The sequence below is a fragment of the Momordica charantia genome (genome assembly GCF_013281855.1).
Source record: "Momordica charantia cultivar OHB3-1 chromosome 1 unlocalized genomic scaffold, Mcharantia_2.0 BLBB01000001.1, whole genome shotgun sequence".
NCBI classification, from domain to species: domain Eukaryota; kingdom Viridiplantae; phylum Streptophyta; class Magnoliopsida; order Cucurbitales; family Cucurbitaceae; genus Momordica; species Momordica charantia.
This window is the reverse complement of record NW_028275157.1, coordinates 13613683-13633606: the sequence shown is the minus strand read 5'-3', so window position 1 is coordinate 13633606 and position 19924 is coordinate 13613683. Positions and strand designations below refer to the sequence as shown.

The 19924-nt window shown below is 34.8% G+C and overlaps 1 protein-coding gene across 1 annotated transcript; it reads right to left on the bottom strand.

The window, feature by feature from the left end:
* Positions 1–1314: 1314 nt before the first annotated feature.
* On the bottom strand, positions 1315–17537 carry LOC111013788 (regulatory-associated protein of TOR 1). Its single transcript, XM_022288311.2, has 23 exons — positions 16803–17537; positions 15078–15180; positions 13996–14078; positions 13757–13915; positions 13564–13680; positions 13289–13431; positions 11575–11729; positions 11356–11500; positions 11191–11269; positions 9993–10094; positions 9024–9107; positions 8793–8903; positions 7327–7680; positions 7042–7228; positions 5252–5875; positions 4739–5068; positions 4502–4628; positions 4072–4196; positions 3817–3962; positions 3616–3717; positions 2691–2776; positions 2355–2439; positions 1315–2264 (listed from the first exon to the last, which is right to left on the bottom strand). The coding sequence occupies exons 1-23, from the start codon at positions 17103–17105 to the stop codon at positions 1926–1928; spliced, it is 4089 nt and encodes a 1362-aa protein (XP_022144003.1). The 5' UTR covers positions 17106–17537; the 3' UTR covers positions 1315–1925.
* Positions 17538–19924: the final 2387 nt, after the last annotated feature.

Sequence of the window (19924 nt, the reverse complement as noted above, 5' to 3'; positions counted from 1 at the left end):
AATAAATTCATACCAAGTTTAAGTTTAAAGTGGGCAATTGTAGAGTAAAGAGTACACGTTAACCCAACTAGTAATATCAGAGTCATGTTGATTGCTAAAATAAAGTCGTGAGTCTTAATTTTTAGATAGCGATTTGTAACTTAATTCTATGACATCTAGTTTGTTTAGATAAGAGCAAGCTTTTAATATAGTAGAGAATAATGGATTGGTGAACGTTGAAGGGGATTCGGAGACTCAAAAGTAATTTATTCGTGAAGATCGATTTTTCTTAATCCTAATCGAGAAGAGAAAGTTGATCAGCTAAAATACGATGAGAGCAAAAGGCTGAGCTGTCTTGGATTCTCAGTCTTAATAACATCAAGATTATCCTTGGACATTGAAATAGATAAGAACACATGAAATAAATTATCTATTGATTTATTTGTCAAACTAGAAAATTTGGGCACGTCGAGAAATTATTGCAAGGAAATAAGAGTGAATGAAAATAAGATAATGCATAAAGATCCAACCAGAGATCAAATTGGAGTGTTCAAAAAAACACGGTGACCTAAGCAACTTGGACAACTCAATGCAAACTGTAATAGTTGGGTTTTGGTCAGAAAATTTTTCGATTTGATCTGATTGGAAGTTTTTCTTCCAACATTAACCAAACTGAACCCATAATCAAATTAAAAAAAAAAAAAAAAGGGAGAAGCGCCGCAGAAGTTGTCTAGAGTTTGGGATCCAAATCGGGTACGAAATTTCTTAGCAACCCAACCATCCAATCCAAATCCAACCCAAAAATATAAGGTTTGGTTTAGGTAAGATTGCAAACTTTGTTCAGGGTTTTCGGGTAATAGACCCGACCAACCCAATTTTGAGTTGGTCCATAAAATCCCTCTAACCTAATCCAAACCAACCGATGAACATCTCTAATTTCAAATATTAGTTATTCGTTAGAGTTGTTATGATCCATTTATTTAATTTTTTAGAAAATTTTCAATTAAATGTAAATTCTCCCTATATCCATTTTGAATGGTCGAATTCTCATTTAAGAGAAATTTCATAAATCTCTTAAAAAATATTTCACATACCCAGACCAAACACAAGCTTATAGCAACCCTTAAGCCATTAAGAAGAATAAGAAATATTCTTAGCTTTTTTGTCATACAATGGACACCAGAGGCTGTGAAAGGAAAAAATTGGATTCTCTTCCTAGAATGGTCTTTGAAATGTGCCATTTCAGCCTTTTTTTCTCCTTTTTTTAATCCTATTTTTCCCCATGGTTTCATCTTTTCCTAATAAATCCCATCTGCTTAGAAACTCAAAGGAAAATAGCATAAAATCAAGCATTATATATTCACAAAATCAACAAGAAAATCAGGTCAAACTATGCGACATAATTACAAGTTACATAATGGTTAATGCAGCAGGTGCAAAGTGAAACCAATAATTCAACACTGATCGAATATGGACGAATCGAGAACCTCCAGAATTTCAGGAGATGATCGCTCCGTCCATATACAATATGCTAAGATGACGAAGAAACCGATTAAAAAAAGAAAAAGAAAAAAGAAGTTTTGACAGCCTTTTACAAATTGAACGATGAACACACCAGAAAGAGAGGATGAACAATGGAAATATTTACACCCATCTAAACTATACAACAGAATTTTATTTTCCAAAGCCCCAATAAATACGACCGATTTTTCTTCCTGATCAGCTGTGAACCTGTACACCAGAGGCCAATAAATTTATAGCTTACACTGTTGATGATGGAGAGACGTTTCCACACGCTAAAAGCAAAGAATGGGGGCAGCTCAACTTGTAGTCGAATCGTGCTTGCGATAACAAGCAATATGAGAACTGCATAGACGACCCATGATGAAAGTTTGATGTGCATATGCCACTTCAATGTCCAACTTGGCACTCGGGGGAAATCAATCTCATCTTCCTTGAGAGTTGTCATCTGCATATATGGACACACAAGCATCCGCAGCACCAGCAGCGAGCAGCACCTCGTACGGGTGAAAGGTGAGGCAGCTTACAGAACCAATCTTCTGGGGCATGAAGGTAGGATGGTATCTAATAGTGCCCAGTTGATCGCCATCTAGGCTGAAGACTTTAATAAGCTGTTTAGCTGAACCACTAGCTAAGATAGGAGCATGCCTATGAACAGCTAATGCCGTAAGTGAACCTCGATGAGCATCGATCGTCAGATATCTATCCCGGTGATTTCTAATATCCAGAAACTGAATATCACCAGCCTGAGAGGCACTAACAATCTGGAGTAGCACATGAAAGAAAAGAAACCTTTAACAAATACATTTCAACAGGGTAGCAATATAGAAGCAACAGCCAGTAAATTTTGTCACCTTTGATGAATCGAGTCCAGGCTGAAAGCCAATCCCGACTACCTTTTCTACTTTTTGCACATGTGGGCGCATCGTGCAAACAAGCCTACGAATCAAGATAAAAAGGTTTTAGAAGGCACGAATTAGATATAAAATGAGAAAATATAATTTCAGAAACATGCTAAAAGTGTTACTCGGGATTCTGATGGACAAAAAGACTTTTCATTGAAACACAATACTAATGTTTCATACGCATAAAAATTGGAGGAAATAACTAGTCCGCAAGCAAGTACGAGAAGCTTAACCAACTGATGACTTAATTCAAACAAAAGCATTGAGGGAGATATTTTTCCTTACATTTCAGGAGTGCGAACATCATAAAGTTTAACAGAACCATCTAGGAAACCAGCTGCAAGCTGACCCCCATGAACTTGAGAAGCAGACTGCAAAAGCATGAACATAAGAATTCTTTAAAAATAAACATACAGGTTATTAATAGACAAACAATAGCAATTTTCCCTTTATTTACATAGAGGGAGATATTTACATAATTCACAGACTTTCAAGAGGTCTGTTCTCTCTACGATACACATAAGATGAAGATGTCCTCTTTTCTAACTACCAAGCCTTATATACTATTTACTTTTAGTAACTACCCGTACATATCCATATATCCTTCTAACTCCCTTGTAATTACCCATACATATCCTCATATCCCAGTAGCTCCCATGTACCCTTCCTCAGATAAGTACAACGGATTAGAGAAGTGATTTGTCAATCAATTATCTCATTATACCAATTGTTATTTCGTAAGACTAAGCATCCAAAACAAGAACTGACAATCTCAAAAGCTTAAACAAAACATAACATGCTTAGCAAGTATAAAAACGTAAAGGCAAAAAGGAGGAGAAAAAGGATCACCAGAGAAACAAAAAAGAAAACAACATTTTTTCTGTATTCGCAATAAAACAATTTAAAGGCAACAATATCTTATTAATTGCTACAATAATTTTTAAGATAGGCACGTTAACTTGCCTCGGATCGCATTAATATGGTACTAGGATAAACACAGACAATGCGTACGAGGTAGCATCAATTTGTATTAGGATAAACACAGACATTAGACTGTCAACTCTCAAAAAAAATCCTAATTATTCACAAAGCAATGCATAGGAAATAAGATGTTAAGCTATATGCATAAGCAGTTCAAGGTGACTTAAATAGGGGGAGTAACCTGCTCTGCTACATCCTAACTAAAGTATTATGAAGAGGTGAAACTCACCAATGCTGAGATGCTGCAATCTGATGATGAAGGAATAGGTTTAACAAGTTGCTCCTTATCTAGGTCCCAAAGCATAATAGATGAGATCTCACCGGATGCATACTGCAAACCACATAATAAAAGAAACAATAAATATGATCTTTTTTATTCCTTTCTATGTTTTTGGGGAAAGGGGAGATAGAATCTAAACTAATTACATACCAGATATCCAGACTGTTGTTGCCAGTCCACAACAGCATTTATACTACGAACCCCAGGTTTGTGCCCTTGGATTGCAGAGAATGCAGTTACAAGCTTCTGTTTGCCCTTCAGAGTGTAATCTTTCCAAATTCGAATACTTCCATCGCCTAAAGGATATGGGCAAAGTTGAAGTAAGCCACCCAACAAAGCTCTAGAATTATATGAATATGACCACCATAAAAATTATTTGAAGAAAAAGGCAGTAAAAAGAATTACTTGAAGCAGCCAAAAGCAAGCTATCATCAAGCTCATTCACGAGACACAGTTTTGAAATTCCTTTGTCAGGAAAATCATGGTTATCAAAACTGTTCAGAAGAGCCGGTTCCTCATAATTCCAGACCCTGGAGAAACATGCCAAAAAGTTCGAGGGTAACAATCAGTGGAAAAATGGTTATGGAGAAGCTTTAAACAACAAATGAACCATACTCGAATTTGTGCTCAACGTGACCAAAAACTGACTTTCCAAATGAACCGGTAGTCTCCAAAGATATAATCACAACAATAGAAAAATGCTACAGCTAAGCACTACATGTTTCATCTGACTTGGGAAATACCCAAACGTAACAGTCAGCTATTTCTATCTTGAGCAACAACATAATCTACTAGAAATCTACGGCAAGAAAAAAATATTAAAAAGCACTCATACCTAATTCGCTCATTCTCATCAGCAGCGACAACGATGGGAGAGAATGGTTGCAGCAATATTGTTTTTGTACCCATTTCAAACTTTGTGTCCCAGCTAGCAATTGGGTTGTTGTTCAGCTTACTTACAGCTGATGAGTTTTTTATTTGAAAAAAGAAAAGAAGACAAGAGATAGATCCTCTATCAAATTCAATCTTGAGAAGAAAAAATATCATGAATTAATATAAAATCGAGGCTTACGAGAATGCTGGCATTTGGCTATACGTTCCAGTGCAAATTTCTCTCTCTCCTCTCTTCTAGTAAAAATTTCTTCACCATCATCACCAGCAGTGAGAAGTGGCTTTGAGAAATGCCCACAGCTCCAATTATAGATGGTTGATTGTGGAAGAAAACTGCGCTCGGATGTTCCTGGAGTTCCACCTGAACCCCACAGTGGATCAGCCAACCCAGAGTCAGGAGAATTCATAATCTGAGGCCTGAACTCTAATGAGCAAACTCTTCGCATGCCAGTCAAGTAACTTGGTCTGGGAGGACTGACTGGAGGAGTTCGGAAAGTTAAGGGCAAATGACCTGACCATAGAATCAAATTTTCATAATCGGGAAGAAAGCAGAGATAAAATCACAATTATAAGCGCCATGCACTAAATTTATTTTTTGATACAGAGAGAGAGCAGCAACACAGAACAAGTAACCAACATTCGAGGTAACCAAAGCACTGTTTAAATAATGCATGGCGAGCCAAAATAAGCATACCTGCATTCATATCAAACCATGAAGATGAACGAGCTAGTCCAGCAAAAGTAGAAGGCTGAGATGCTGCTGTAACATCAGTGGGCTTAAGGCCACTACTACTGGACTTTACGGGTTTCGTTACAACTTGTTCAATACCAATAATAGACAAGACCCGCCTACCAAGGCTTGCAATGCGAGGTGATGGGTCATTGGCTAAAGTACACATTGTCAAAACACATTGTGAATACAACGCATTATTTAGAGGTTTAGGCCTGGAATGATTAACAGCTCCATTACTCACTGCATCTTCATGCAAAACTCCAGAATCCGAATGCTGAGATGAATCATCTGAAAGTGGAGATCCATGCATCATTCCGGTGTTAGCAAGAGGACTACTGGTTGAGACCCTTCCATCTCTACCTAACGTTGAGTTTTCATTTCCAAATCTCAACAAAGGACCAATTTGAGAGGAAACAATGCTTGCATGTGGCATGTGTTGATTTGAATTAGTATACGCAGTGCCTGAACTTCTAATATGAGCCAAAGAAGGTAGAGAGCTTAATAAAGAATTACAATGGGGCTTCCAATATGCCGCAGCAATTGACTTAAGGTGCTTGTTGTGGCCAAAGGCAAAGCGAGCAAGAGCTGTAAAAACATAAGCATTTTGAAATCATTACGAATCAAAACACTCGGCACATATTTAGCAGACTGAATTAAAAAAACGAGACTGATAATTTAGAACTTAAGGATGTAGCTATACAACCTATAGAACAGATCGTGTTCATGGTTAAGAAAAAACTGTTTATTAGGAGAAAGAAAACCTACTGGTGAAGGAATAAAACTAATGATAACATGGGCTTGATTCCAAAACTTGAAGGTTGCAGTGTTTGTACTCTAGTACAGCATACACCCTAAATAAAAGTTCAGACCAGAAACACATAGGTTGTACATATTGAAAAGATGTAGACATCAAAATGAGATTGTATTATAATCTTAACGTTATAAATTAAAAAATAATAATAAATAATTAAAAAATAAGGGAAAAAAGTCTCCCCAAAGAGACTTCATTTAGGAGACTTTATTTTGATAGGAACCAGAGAACTAGAATAATATTGAAATATAAAAGAGAGAAGAACTACAATAAATCTCAAGTAATTTGAGTTACTTAGACTCACATAGTCACCCTCCCCGCTCTCAAGTATTCTTACTTAAGCCTAAACCAGACTAACAATTGTCTATCTTCATCTCATCTCACGCCCTCTATTTATAACCAATAACTTAAACAATTGTCTATCTACATCTCATCTCACGACCTCTATTTATAACCAATAACTTGTCTAATAACTAATACGCCCTTATTGACCTACTAATATTCCTAGTTACCAGTTACCCCAAGAGGAAGGGCTTTCCTATCAGTCTCTCTTAGGAGACTTTCTTCTGTTTCTTATCAATAATAAATAATAAATAAATAAGGTGTCTAAATCCAATCAAACTGATATCAATCACTCAACAAGTCGAAACTTCAAAAGGTACAAAAAACTATAATGGATACTAGCTGATTGTTACAATTTCCAGAAAATTCACCACCAGGTTCAACCCAATTTTCTTTCTTTTTAAGTACGAACAAATTTCATTCAAGATAAATTTACAAAAGAGGGGAATAAAGCTGGCCAGTGCCAAGGAAATTACAAAAGGACCTTCCAAATTTTTCAACCTAACTTTAATGCAAACAGCACTATAAATAGAATTCTAATCAACCATCAAGAGGCAGCAAAAAAATAACCAGAAAATGAGGGGGAAAGAAAGCATACCAACGGCAACCTCTGCCCTAACAAGTGGACTTCCATCTGAAACAACACTTAAAAGACTTCCAACAATACTGGTTTCAGCCCTAATCTTTTCATCATCATCACAATCATCATCTCCAACGCCATCTCTAGATGAGTCACTCCCTACATCAAGTAGGGTACCCAGTGCAAAAATTGCTGAAGCCCTAACCTGAAATTGAAATCTACATTTGAGATATACAATTTAGGCTCAAGTGTATATCCACTTATATATCAAAGATTAAGTACAGAGTGAACTAAATGATGAACCTCTGGTTGCGGCTCAGCCAATAAAGAAGTAAAGACACCAGGGGCATCAGCCTGCAATCCTATTATTTGAGCATCTATATAGTCTTCCCACAGTTTTCCCAGACAAAGACAAAGCCATTGAAGAAATAGGGGCTCAGTTTGTCCATCATTTGGCGTTGAACTCTGAAGATGCTTCAAGCATACATGGATTAAATTTGCCTCAATGCATGCTTCCTGGCCTCGCCTGTGTCCATCAACAATTACAGCTAAAACAAAAGCAGCCATTGCACGCTGTTCTGGATAAGCTTCCAAGCTATCAAGAAAGCGGATGAAATATGTATGGCCACCATCCTTTACTAAATCAACCTGGCAAGACTGTCATTCCAGAAGAGTTATAATTAAAATTGCCCACAAGAAACGTGGAGAAAAATTATAGAGAGAGATTCAAGGTGATAAAACAGCATGCCAGAAGTTTTTAACACATAAACTTATGTCCCCAATAGACCAACCTCTCGGTATGAACTAAGCAGGAATATGGCAATAACAATAATACTTTTCATATTCTCAAAAATCTACTCTTAAGAGTATTAAGAAATTAACAATCAGCACCCTGTTTTTTTTTTGGTAACTGGGAGTTTGGAGCTTTGCTCCACTATACCCAGGGGCACCCACACCCGCCCCAAAGCCAGATCCGGGAGACATCGAGAGTTTTTGGTATTAAGTTCACCAGAAGTTTCGAACTTGAGACTTCTAAGCCAGTATAACCAAGAGACTCCAAGCTCTTACCAACTGGGCTGCCTGAACGACAAATACCTCAACTAAAAAATTATCAAAAATACCCTTGTTGATTATTGATTCTTCAAATCATAGTGATTGTTCCATAAATAAATAATTTGAGAGTCAAACATGTCCAATATTACTACTTGCTCCTCTAATTTATATTCTTGTAATAGTTAGGTAGTTTGTCTCCAATTGTGATAGTAATTCTATATAAACATATAAATATGAGATATGAGATTGAGAATCAATAAAATGAATTATGAAAAAGAAAGTAAAGAGACCATTAAGGATAGAGAACAGAAAAAACATGGATTCGTACAAAACTACACGTTTTCTAACATACATACATACATACATACGTGATAGGACAAATCTCATATATCCTTATATTTGTAAAAACCATTTTAGTAAGAAACAAAACCACCCATATCATTATAAAAAAAGGATTGTAAACAAAATCACAGAGGGAAGATAAGATAAAGGTACCCTCCCAAGAACAAACCAACAAGGATTGCAGATACACTTGCTGGTTGGCACCAAAGGACAACAGTTACAAAATTCCTTAGCTAAGAACCTCCGAGACAAAGCAATAAAACAACAAACCCATAAGGCAAAGAGATTCAGTTATCCCATCAAAAGAACACCCTTCTTTCAAGCCACAATTGCAACAAAAATCAAAATAAATAAATAATAAAAAAAAAACCTACCTTATCTAGGGCCAGTATCTTTGTCCAAATAAAAACCAGAATTTGTCGCAGCTCAGGTGTTGTTGTCTGCAGAAGCTTTAGAACATATGGAAATATTCCAACGGACAAGGCCTAAAAATGAATTTGTTTCACAAGCAACTAACAATAATTGTCCGAGAGAGAGAGAGAGAGTATGAAAAAGGAGAAGAAATAAATGAAAGTAGTGGTTGACAAAGTCTTGAGTAAAACTACCAGATCTACAGCCCAAGGTCCCATATCAAGGAATCTACCAAGAAGAACCAGCGCCCTGAATCGATGTCCTTGGCTGAGCAAAACCTATGACAAAGGTCACTCTGCTGTAATTATACACAAAAAATTAAAAAGAAAGAAGAACTGTTTACTCTATGGAGACGGATGAAATGCTTAGCTATAGTATACAGTGAGGACGGAAAAGTTAAGGAAAGCAAGTGGACAATGACAAAGAAATTTGAAAACGTTCAGGGGATTAACATTGATCTCTCCACACAATATGGATGGCAGCATTAGCAACCCCAGAAAACTATAAAAATGCATATTATTTGAACACACACACACACACAAGAAGGCTAGCATGAGAAGGAACATAACAGGTTTAGATTTGGATGTCTAGACTTAAGTACTACTCCTTCCAGCAGAAACAAAGGATCACTAATTTAAAGAAAGCTTGGCAACCATTCTCTTGTGCTAAAATCAAGTATCCAACATGTAGAGTTGAAAGTCCTAGAGCCCACTCAACAATAAGCATGGAGAAGTATGGTAAAACAAAATTTATCATACAAGTGCTATCAAGATCGAATAGGGGAGCAAAGCTCCAACTCCCAGTTATTCAAGGGAAAAAAAAGGTGCTATCAAGATCAAATATGACAAGACAGGAAAACTTCAAGGCACTGCTTGATTATAAGTTCCACGATCATATCCATTCACATGGACAAGTCGTATCGCTGTTCATAAACAACGTTCCAACCATGGATTCAAGCAGGACTGAAGTCATTACAGCGATAGAATAGAGAAAAGGATATTGATATTCGACAACACACCAGCTCTCTAGACAAAATGCAAAATTTTGGAAGTGCAGCTCAAAAACTAAAATAATGAATGCACACAATTCAAAAAATATAACAAAGTCAACGACCATAATCCAAGAAAGACAAGTATCAAAGAAATGATAGTGGCTTTTGGTACCTGAAGGACAATAGGTAACTGTTCTGGAGGTTTCTTACTTTCGGATCCATGATCAAGCCATACCTCAAAAGCCGTCAACTGTTCGGTGAAAAATGGACTTGGCTGGAATATTACGAAGAAAAACATTTTAATAAAAGATTCAAAGGATGATCTTTCAGACCACAAAATTTTGAAATTGATGGAAGAGATTCAAAACGTGTGATAATGATTTCAAACCATACCCCTTAGATGTTGAAAACAGGGGCCCCATTTTGGGTCCATTTCAAAAATTTTTGCTTAATGAATTGGATCTTCCAAACTTGATTAAAAAGTAGTGGGGGGAGGTGTTGACAACAGGCTGGCTAGGCTTTAAATTGATGGGCTCAATGACTTATTTATTATTAAGGCTGCCAGAAAATAAACATATTGGGATAAGAAAGGATGAGAGGATTTGGAACTTGCATCCTTCACGCTTGCTTCAGTTCAATCCTTGTTTCATAACCAAACAGAGGTTGGGAAAAGCTTAGCAGAATAACTTTCCAAAATAAATTTGGAACCGAAAGTACCCAAGAAAAGGTTAAAGTTTTCATCTGGAAAGTTCACCTTTGTGCGGTTCAATACAACATAAAGGCTACAAAATAGATACCCCAAGTTGGCCTTGAATCTTTCTTGGTGCTCTCCTTGTTTGGTAGCAAGAAATGGACCATACTTTCTTCCTTTGTTCCTTTAGAAGGACAATTTATAGCTCACTACAGCCAATTTATGAACCTTTGGGGGATACTTTTTGGATGGGAAATTTACTTCAATTGCCACATAGCCACCCTTTTAAGATGATATTTAAGGAACTTAGAATAATTGCTATCAAATCGGGATGGAACATTTGATTAGAAAGTGATATAAAGGCAAAAGATTGGAGCGAAGCATTTGAATTAGCAAATTTTCATGTCTCTGTTTGGATTTGTATGGGTAGCAATATAGATAGCTAATTTAGCATCTAACCCGCTTTATAATTAACATAAATTGGTGTAGATTTTTGTAAGCTCCATTGGAGAGTTAACCTTGCAAGTATAACACATGGTATATTAGACTTTACTTTGTACCTTTCACTAATCAATTATCAATGAAAAGCTGGTTTTTTGTTTAAGAAAAAATCATTTTTACATTCCAAGCTCCAAAAAGTACAAATAAGTAAACCACCCATAAATATTAAAAAACAGACCTGAAACTCCAAATTAGGATCTTCTACCAACGCTGGAAGTTGAGAAAGACAGATCTCAGCAGCCATGTCCCAGGCATCCCTGAAAGAAGCAGAACATCCACAATGAGGTCATCAAACCAATTGGACGTTACCAGAACCAAATATCAAGTGTTTCTGAAACTCCACCACATATGATGCTGATGGGTTGGAGGCAACATTGGATGTGAAATTGGTGAACAGTTTGCAGACCGCATAATCCGCTCAGCAAGCAAAAAATTTCTGAATAGACTGGCAACTAACAAATCCTGTCTGAACAACCTTTGAAATAGATCTGCACCAAAGTAGCATATTAGATATGACAATAATGAAAAGGGACAGCATTGGTTGAGTAAATTTGAGAACTACCATGCGGCAGAACATTCCAGGCAATTGTGTCAGTGACAGCTGTGAAAATCCAATTCAATTCCCCAAGAAGTGTCTTCCGATCAGTTTGCCGACCAGGTATTTTATCTATCAGTGAATCATCAAGGGATTCACGAAGTAAAGAACGTTTGCAAAACCTGAAAAACAAGATCCCATCGTAAAAGAACATCCAAGAAACTATTAAAAATCAATAAACAAACCAGACATAAAGAAAATAGATTATAAATAGAAAAGGAATTCTTTAAAAATATTGAACTAAACAGAAAGGGTCGAATCTAAAACCTATTCAAAAACCAGAAACACGTGAAGAATGATTCTCAAAATATAAGAGAGCATAAGTGGCTTCTATTACCAAATTACATTCAAAAGTAATAGATATTTAAACAATTTTTAAATTTTAAATTGAATTCTTAAACATTTAATTAGATGAAATTTACATATTTACATAATATTTGATAACTAATTAATTGTACAGATCAGGTTCATCACTTTTATTAAACTTTTCCTATATGAGTTCAGACAAGTGAGGAATGTAGAAACTGATAGGAACCAAATACTGAAATATATTGAATTATTAAGCATCTAAAATTAGATGACATTTTAATATTTACATAATAATTGATAACTAATCGATTGTATAGATCAGATTCATTACTTTTCATAAACTTTTCCTATATGAGAAAGAGAAGTGAAGAAAATGGAATGTAGAAACTGATAGGAACCAAATACTGAGATGTATTGAATTCTTAAACATCTAACTAGATGAAATTTTAGTATTACATAATAATTCATAACTATATTTTCTTTAATACATATTATATATAAAATGGATAATACTCAGGGTTAGCAGTACCCATTACAGACCCATAAATAAAAATCCCTGAGTACAAATACATAAATCAGGTTCATTACTTTTATTAAACTTTTCCTACACGAGCAAAGAGAAGTAAAGAGAATGGAATGTAGAAACTAATGGGAACCAAATACTGAAATATATTGAAATATAAACTATAGAAATGCTATTAGGATATAATTAAAAATATTATTAGGGTATTAAGGGCATATTAGAGTAATTAGATAAGCGTTTTGTTATAAATAGAGTGAGGGAGAAGGGACGAAGGTAGGTGAGGAAGGTCCAAGTACCTCGAAGTACTTAGGAGTTATTATAGTTCTTCAATCTTTTATATTTCAATATTTGGTTCCTCTCAGAAACATAGAAGAAAAAACTTCTAATTCTTAAAAATCCTTCCACTTTAAAATTATATCCAAAAATAGTATCCTATATACTCATTGTATACAGTATTTGCAAAAACAGAAACCATATCTGAATTTGACATCAAACAGCTCAAATTTCTTTCACATGTATATTTAATCTTTAGCTATTTTCCATAGTAACTTTATGCACGTGGTTATATCAAATTCAAGAAAAGGCTTCCTAGTCTAGATAGGTCATGTAGTTGAATCAGGAACCTAACAGTTCTAAAATCCATAAATTCTAAACCTAATCTTCAATAATGCAAGTCATAAAGAACCTTTTTCTGTTTTTCATAGGCAAACAGAAGAATCCAGTCGACATCTACAATTCAAAGCCTTGGTTAAAACTAAAAGGAATCAATTGGCATAATTTAAGCAAACAAACTTGTACACAAAAATTATGAGTGTTGGTCGGAGATAAATGAATGAGAAGATAAGTTACCATCTCAAGGCCATCTTGATGGGTGTTGTAAGGCAAGAGGTAAAAACATCTGCAGGAAATTCAGCTCTTTGCGGAAGAGTTTCATGTGATTCACATGCTGCAAGCAAAATGCAATCCCTTGCTGATCCAGAGGGATCGTGAAGCTACAAAATAAGAACAATTCCAAAATAGTTAAGGGTAGGAACAACATCATGAACCTTATCCAAAAAAAGACATCATGATAAATTAGTGCAGATTAATAAATAAGGCAAAAAAGCATAGTGGACAGTAAGCACCTCAGTGAAGGCATTGACTATCATCCCAGCAGCAGAACAGTCAAACACATAGATCGAAGGTGTCTTCAACCACGAGTCCAGGTCACTAATAGGTAAGGGGATATATTGGGTATAACTCTGCACCATGGTAAACTGTGAGAATAAGACAATAACAGCTACTAACAGGAAAACTATAATATATCAACGTATAGACCTTGTTGAAAAGCCAAATTTCACCACTAGCAGTTGGCTTTGGGACACCATGTCCGTTATAATGAAAGAGAACCCTTTCAGATTTTGCATACTTGCGACATGTACTACAAAGCTTCTTTACCTCTTCCACTGTGGGATCCAGCTGAACCTTATAACGAGCCTGCATACAAGTCATCAAATTAAAAATACAGACTAGCAATTAAACTAATCATACAAAGTGCTGGGCATAATGGTCTCCACCCTGGGTTGCCACCTCTCATACTGCACACTCAATGTTTTGCCAATAGTTTCAAGTGCTTTTTGGGGTGCCATAGAAAATGGATCTGCACAACAAAATACATGTTAACAAACCTAAATGATAACAGAGTGCATGTAATTTAACTGCAACCAGACTGAAATGTCAAACCCAATTCCTGTCACGTCCTCTACTTCCTCAGGAAGCAAATGCATTAAGACAGAATTCAACAAAAATGCTTTGATATAGACTAGAAATAACACATAAACAGCATCCACAGAAAGATATTGCAAGGCAGCCCTAAAACCATAGTAAAAATAAATAAATAAATAATGGGACTGAGTTAAAAATGGGATGGACAATTGCACAAGAAGACCTAACTAGGCAAATGTTCATCAACCAAGATCCACCCGCAGAAGGTTTGATTCAGGCAATAGTGTTAGTTTTAAACACCAAAGTACTTTTTACTATCTTCTTTAAGCTGTAGAATTGGATTGCGGCAGATTTCAAACAAGTCGGACTGCCATCAACATTTAATACTTGAATAAAAATAAATTTAAGAGAAATCCAAGCAAAAAAGTATCAAATAGCCAAAAAAAAATGTAATTACGGTGATAAATTTATAGCAGAAATAATGCAGAATTACATGATGTATAAAGCTACAGGTGTACAAAAAAAATGAATATGTATTTATATTTGTATTTATATATATAAAATAGTCAGTTTCAAGGATACAAATATATATTTGTCTATTTGATGCAATACAGTAGTCGAAATACTAAATAGAAGATATTCTGCATTATTACATCATGCTTTAACACTTTATGTATAAGAGATAAACCTCACAAACATTTCATACAACATATGTGCAATGGAAACAATTAATGAACGTCTTTATTACATCCTTGGGAGCCTGGTAATTTGTTAATTGGGTTGACTAATTTATTAATTGGATCCACATTTATTTGACAATATTTCAAATCATAGCAATTGCAATGATACATGGTAATGGATTTAATAAACAAAAGATTACTCAAATAGAAGCAGTAATTAAAGCACAAGAGCAAAAATGATGTAAAATATGCACCTATCCAGCACTCCATTCTGGCACAAGGAGAAATCTTAATTACATCTGGTGGATCAACACTAATGTTTAAACACAAAACTAGAGCTACACATCCTGTCTTCATCTGCATAAAAAGGGTATCAGTTAAAATATCCGGATAATCTCATAAGTTGTACAAGCACTTCATAGAATAGGAAGGAAAATTAAAAATAAAAGAAATATTAAACAGATGCTGCCAAGACTCAAGTAATACACTAACACTTCCAATTTCCTATTGAGATAAAAGCTTTAACCTGCCACTTATTGATAATTGTTTCAAACTTGATTACTAGACCAGAAAGACCAGATAGAAACTAGTCTATAAATCTATGTTGTGAAGCAATTACGTCAGGAATAAAAGCCACTTAGCCATCTCAAAGACATTGCTGCGTACATCAAAATATGCTGATTCAAGGAAAAAAGAGCCACTAATAATAAAATCCAATTCCACTAAATGGCTGGCAGTCAATTACTTAAACTCCATAAATCCAGATAAAATCCTTATTTCCTTGGCATGACATCCAAAAAAATCCCTTTATACTTCTATGCCATACAACTAAACATTTAGTACATATTCAATTATATCTATATATCTCATCTTCAAGAGGTTAGCCCCAAAAGTAAAACAGAGTATCTATCTGATTGTTTTATACTAGGTCGTACAACCAGAATAACCAGCCAAGATATATACGGTCTCCCCTAACAATTAAGTAATGTGTTATCCTCCAAATTAATTCGATCAACCTTTTACATTTGAACTTTCAAATTTCCATTTCATCCTATCAATAGACGATCAAATCTTGAACATTGCATATGGTGCCGTTACACTCAAAGCTTTGACCAAGGTTAAAAATAACTGGCCACTGAAGCAGAAGTAAAGACTTTCCAAGTGCAGAAGCTCCATTTAAGCAATACTTCACTGTCAAAATGTTCCAAAAGTGTGGGTGTGTGTGGGGTGGTGGTGCGGTAAAGTGGAGTTGACTGTTCACTGTTGACCACCTCAGTTCTAGCGAATCCAACTCAATGCTGGAATAATAGGGTAGATTCAGTAGGCATTTTAGTGGTTACAAACATCTTGATTATTCTGGAGTCTAATTATTCCCATAAAATCCTAAATTGGAATTCTCGAACAAGATAACAATCTCAACAAATTAATATATGATGAACTGCAATAAGCACCTTAGAAACCACCACATTCAAAAAAACTACACTTCAATGAGGATAGGTGATGTCCCAGTGATGAAAATTCTTCATTTACACACAATTAAACTATGCATCTCCAAATGCATTTGTAGAACAACTAATGATTTAGATCGGTCATTCAATGAAATACAAGTTTAGAAACAGGGATCCCATTGCTAAACATCCTACCTACTATACATATCTTAATAATTTCAAATAACTTCACATGTATTATCAGTTATTATTCCGAATATACCTATATAATACCCTTTTCCCGACAGATAATGAGGAAAAGGATATATAGCGAGTTTTCATAAGAAATGTTAGAAACTCTATCTACAGCAATGATCGTATCCATGAGAGGTAGCAGAAATGAACTATGGAGCGTGAATCCTAACATGGTTAGCTAGTGACAGCCCCATGAAGAAAATGGAAGTTATTGAGCGTGTATTCAGCCATCAAAGACAAAAACAGTTAAGAGAATGGAAATAACAAAAAAGCTTGATACAGAAACTGATGGCTTACTCGGTCTTTAGGCCTCCATTTAGAGACCAACCCGCTATCAGATGGACCGGCAGGCAGGCAAGCCTCAAATGCATCGTGTCGAAGCTCACATAACACTATAGTCTGCGGCAAGTAGACCATGGTTGTGGCAGTACTGACGGCAGCATTGCCATAACTACTACTCGCAGTCTCCGAATCCCTTCTCAGCGAAACTAAATCCCCATCCTCCTCGTGGTTGGAAGAAGCACAGTCATCCAAGTGATTCGAAACCACAGCCAGCGAAGATTGAGAAATCCGAGAGGCCATCAAATCCCCCAATGCCATCCAAATCCAAAACCCTCGAACACACAAAACCAATCCCGAAACAACCAATCAACGTTGCCCTAATCGTACGACCATACCCCCTTCCAAATGGATTACGAAAACCATTGGGTTTCTGAAGACGCTCGTTGGATCGGTAAAAGGTAGGCGAGCTAGAAGCCGTGCCAACTGCCCAAAGAAACAACAGGAATTGAAAACTAATCGACGAAGCCGCTTAACCAGCGGCGCGTGGAGATTCGCCGGAGAAATGAGAGAGAATCCAGCTCGTAAAACCCTACGAAACCCAGAGATTAGTCCCCTCTGTGGCGCTTTGATAACCCTAGGTGGTGAGGAAGAGGATGGAGGCGCATAAAACAGTGGCGGCACCAACGGAAATAAAAACTCAGCTCTTTTGCACTACGATTTTGTCAAAGTGAAGAGAGAGAGCGAGTCTCTTTTTCTGGTGAGTTTGTTTTTTCTTTATTTATTATTTTCTTTTCTTTTTTCTTCCCAGTCCTTTTTTTATTTATATGAATTATTTACCTTTTTATTGCCACTATTTACTCGCCGATCTCGGTAACTCTCTCTCTTTCACTATTCGTCCTCTCTCTCTCTTTTTTTTTTTACCCCTTATCAAATCGATATGTCGATTCGAAATTTTGAATACGAAGATATTAAATGTATCAATATCACGATTTTGTTTGAAAATTTAATTTAGTGATATCTCCAAAGATACTTATAAATATTTATCTAAAATGCATAAATGCCAAATCAAGATATTGTCCAATAATAATATACGTTGTATATACATAAGTCTAGACAAATCAAGTTTTATATACAATAATATTAATGACTTAGCGTTCGCGGTATCTCATGTGGACCATAAAAAATATGTTATGTAAAACTCTATATATTAATGTTGGATATAATAATTACAGTTTAATAGTGAACTTTATTTTTTTCCAATGTATTAAAAAGTAATCTTGTGGTGAATATACGAACTAATAATTTCATATATCTTTAAAATCCAACCTAATACGGAGAAAAATCTATAAATTACCAAATTGAAGCACAAAAGTGGTTGAATGTTAGAGTTTTTGGATGTAATATTTGCCCAAACTATTGACCTTTTCCCTCTCTTCTCAGCCATTGTTCACCTTAATTTGGTTCATTTTGGTTTACGCCAAATTCATCCTAAAAAAATATATCATATTCACGTTATTGTGCTAAAAAAATACTCCCAAATTACAAGTTCAAAAAATTAATTTACCTTATTCTCATTAGTTTTCTTTTATGTTATGTTATTTATATTATAATTTAACCTATTAATTCATTCCGATCGTTTAGGTTGAGTTTTAACTTTTGTGTATACTTTTTAAAGTTTAAATTGAGTTCTCACAAATTTATTTTTAATTTCAATTTAATTCTTATGATTTTAAAAGTTTCTTTTAAAGATCTTAATTTGGTACTAATGATTGGGTTGAATCTTACATATCATTTCTCGCTGTATGATTGTTTACCCACTAAATTTTTCTATTTTTTTTTACTTAAGCTTGAACTTTATAAAATCATAATCAACCAATATAAGCTGCCAAAATAAAAAAACACTAGTTCAGTACCACATAAATAGTAAACATGGCACATTATTTGATAGGACGACAATATGAACAATTTGTGATATTTGACAAAATCATAAAAATCAAATTAGAATCAGATATATCATATTAATACTGAAATATCATATTAAAATTTTCTAAACTATATAACCCAATCGAATCCAATTAAGTTCAAGTTATAGAGATCGAGTTGATATACTAACATATATTTTATATATATTGTATTATTTATTGGAATGACAACACTTAGAAAAAGAAGAAGAAAAAAAATAAAAAATAAAAAAACTTAAAAGGCAAGCATTGCATCATTGCTCCGTGAATATTTAACATCCCTCATCCCATGCGTCTCATTTCTGTTTGCTTTATGAAAAAATATATATAATAAAAATTAAAAATTAAGAAAGGGAAACATTTAAAAGGGTGTATTTATAGAAGATAAGGAAAAATGGAGGGAGAAAAATAGAAAATAAAACAAAAACAAAATGGTAAAATACATTATTGGTTATTGAATTTGAACCGTTGCTAGTTTATATTGAAATATTAGTTTATTTCCTTGTATTTACATTACCGACTCTGATTTAATAATTGTGGGAATGAATATTGAATCATAGAAGGATCAATAGTTTTTTTATTATTTATTATTTGTTATGTACTCTCTGTCTTCACATAAATATAATGACATTTACATTTTGTCGTATTATATTAACTATATTATCGTTTCATTATATTTAATGTCGTGTCATGTAGAAATTAGACCAACTAATAACAAAGTTATTGTAAAAGCATATTAATGTTTACTCCACTAAAACATAAGTCAAATTAAAACTAAATTAATTATCGTGCTAAAAACGTGCACTTGTGTATTTGCTAAATGTTAAGCATGAATATTTAAAATGGAAATTTGAGTGGTTGCATTATGAAAATTTGACCATACGGCATGCTATCTACGAAAAACTGTCACAACTTTCAATACTTTTAACATGAGAATATGCTAAATATGGATAATCATACCATCAAGATGATAAATTATTAAACCGATATAAATAAACTATTGAAATTGAATCGCCGTAATATAATTATTGTTCTTTTAGCAATAGATGTCTCACGGGACAGTGGTCCGACCTTATAATATTTGGTGCAGGGAAATACATGGAATTTGAATATATTTTCTCTAAATCTACTTTAGTTCTTTTAGACAAATGAGTCATCCATGATGGTTTTCATCCT

Excerpts from the sequence above, each read along its gene's own strand:
- LOC111013788 (XM_022288311.2), bottom strand. The coding sequence starts at position 17,105 with ATGGCATTGGGGGATTTGATGGCCTCTCGGATTTCTCAATCTTCGCTG. Across the intron at positions 11,270-11,355 it reads ACCCATCAGCATCATATGTG|GGATGCCTGGGACATGGCTG; the intron begins GTGGAGTTTCAG and ends TGCTTCTTTCAG. Across the intron at positions 4,197-4,501 it reads GATGAGAATGAGCGAATTAG|GGTCTGGAATTATGAGGAAC; the intron begins GTATGAGTGCTT and ends ATGTTTCTCCAG.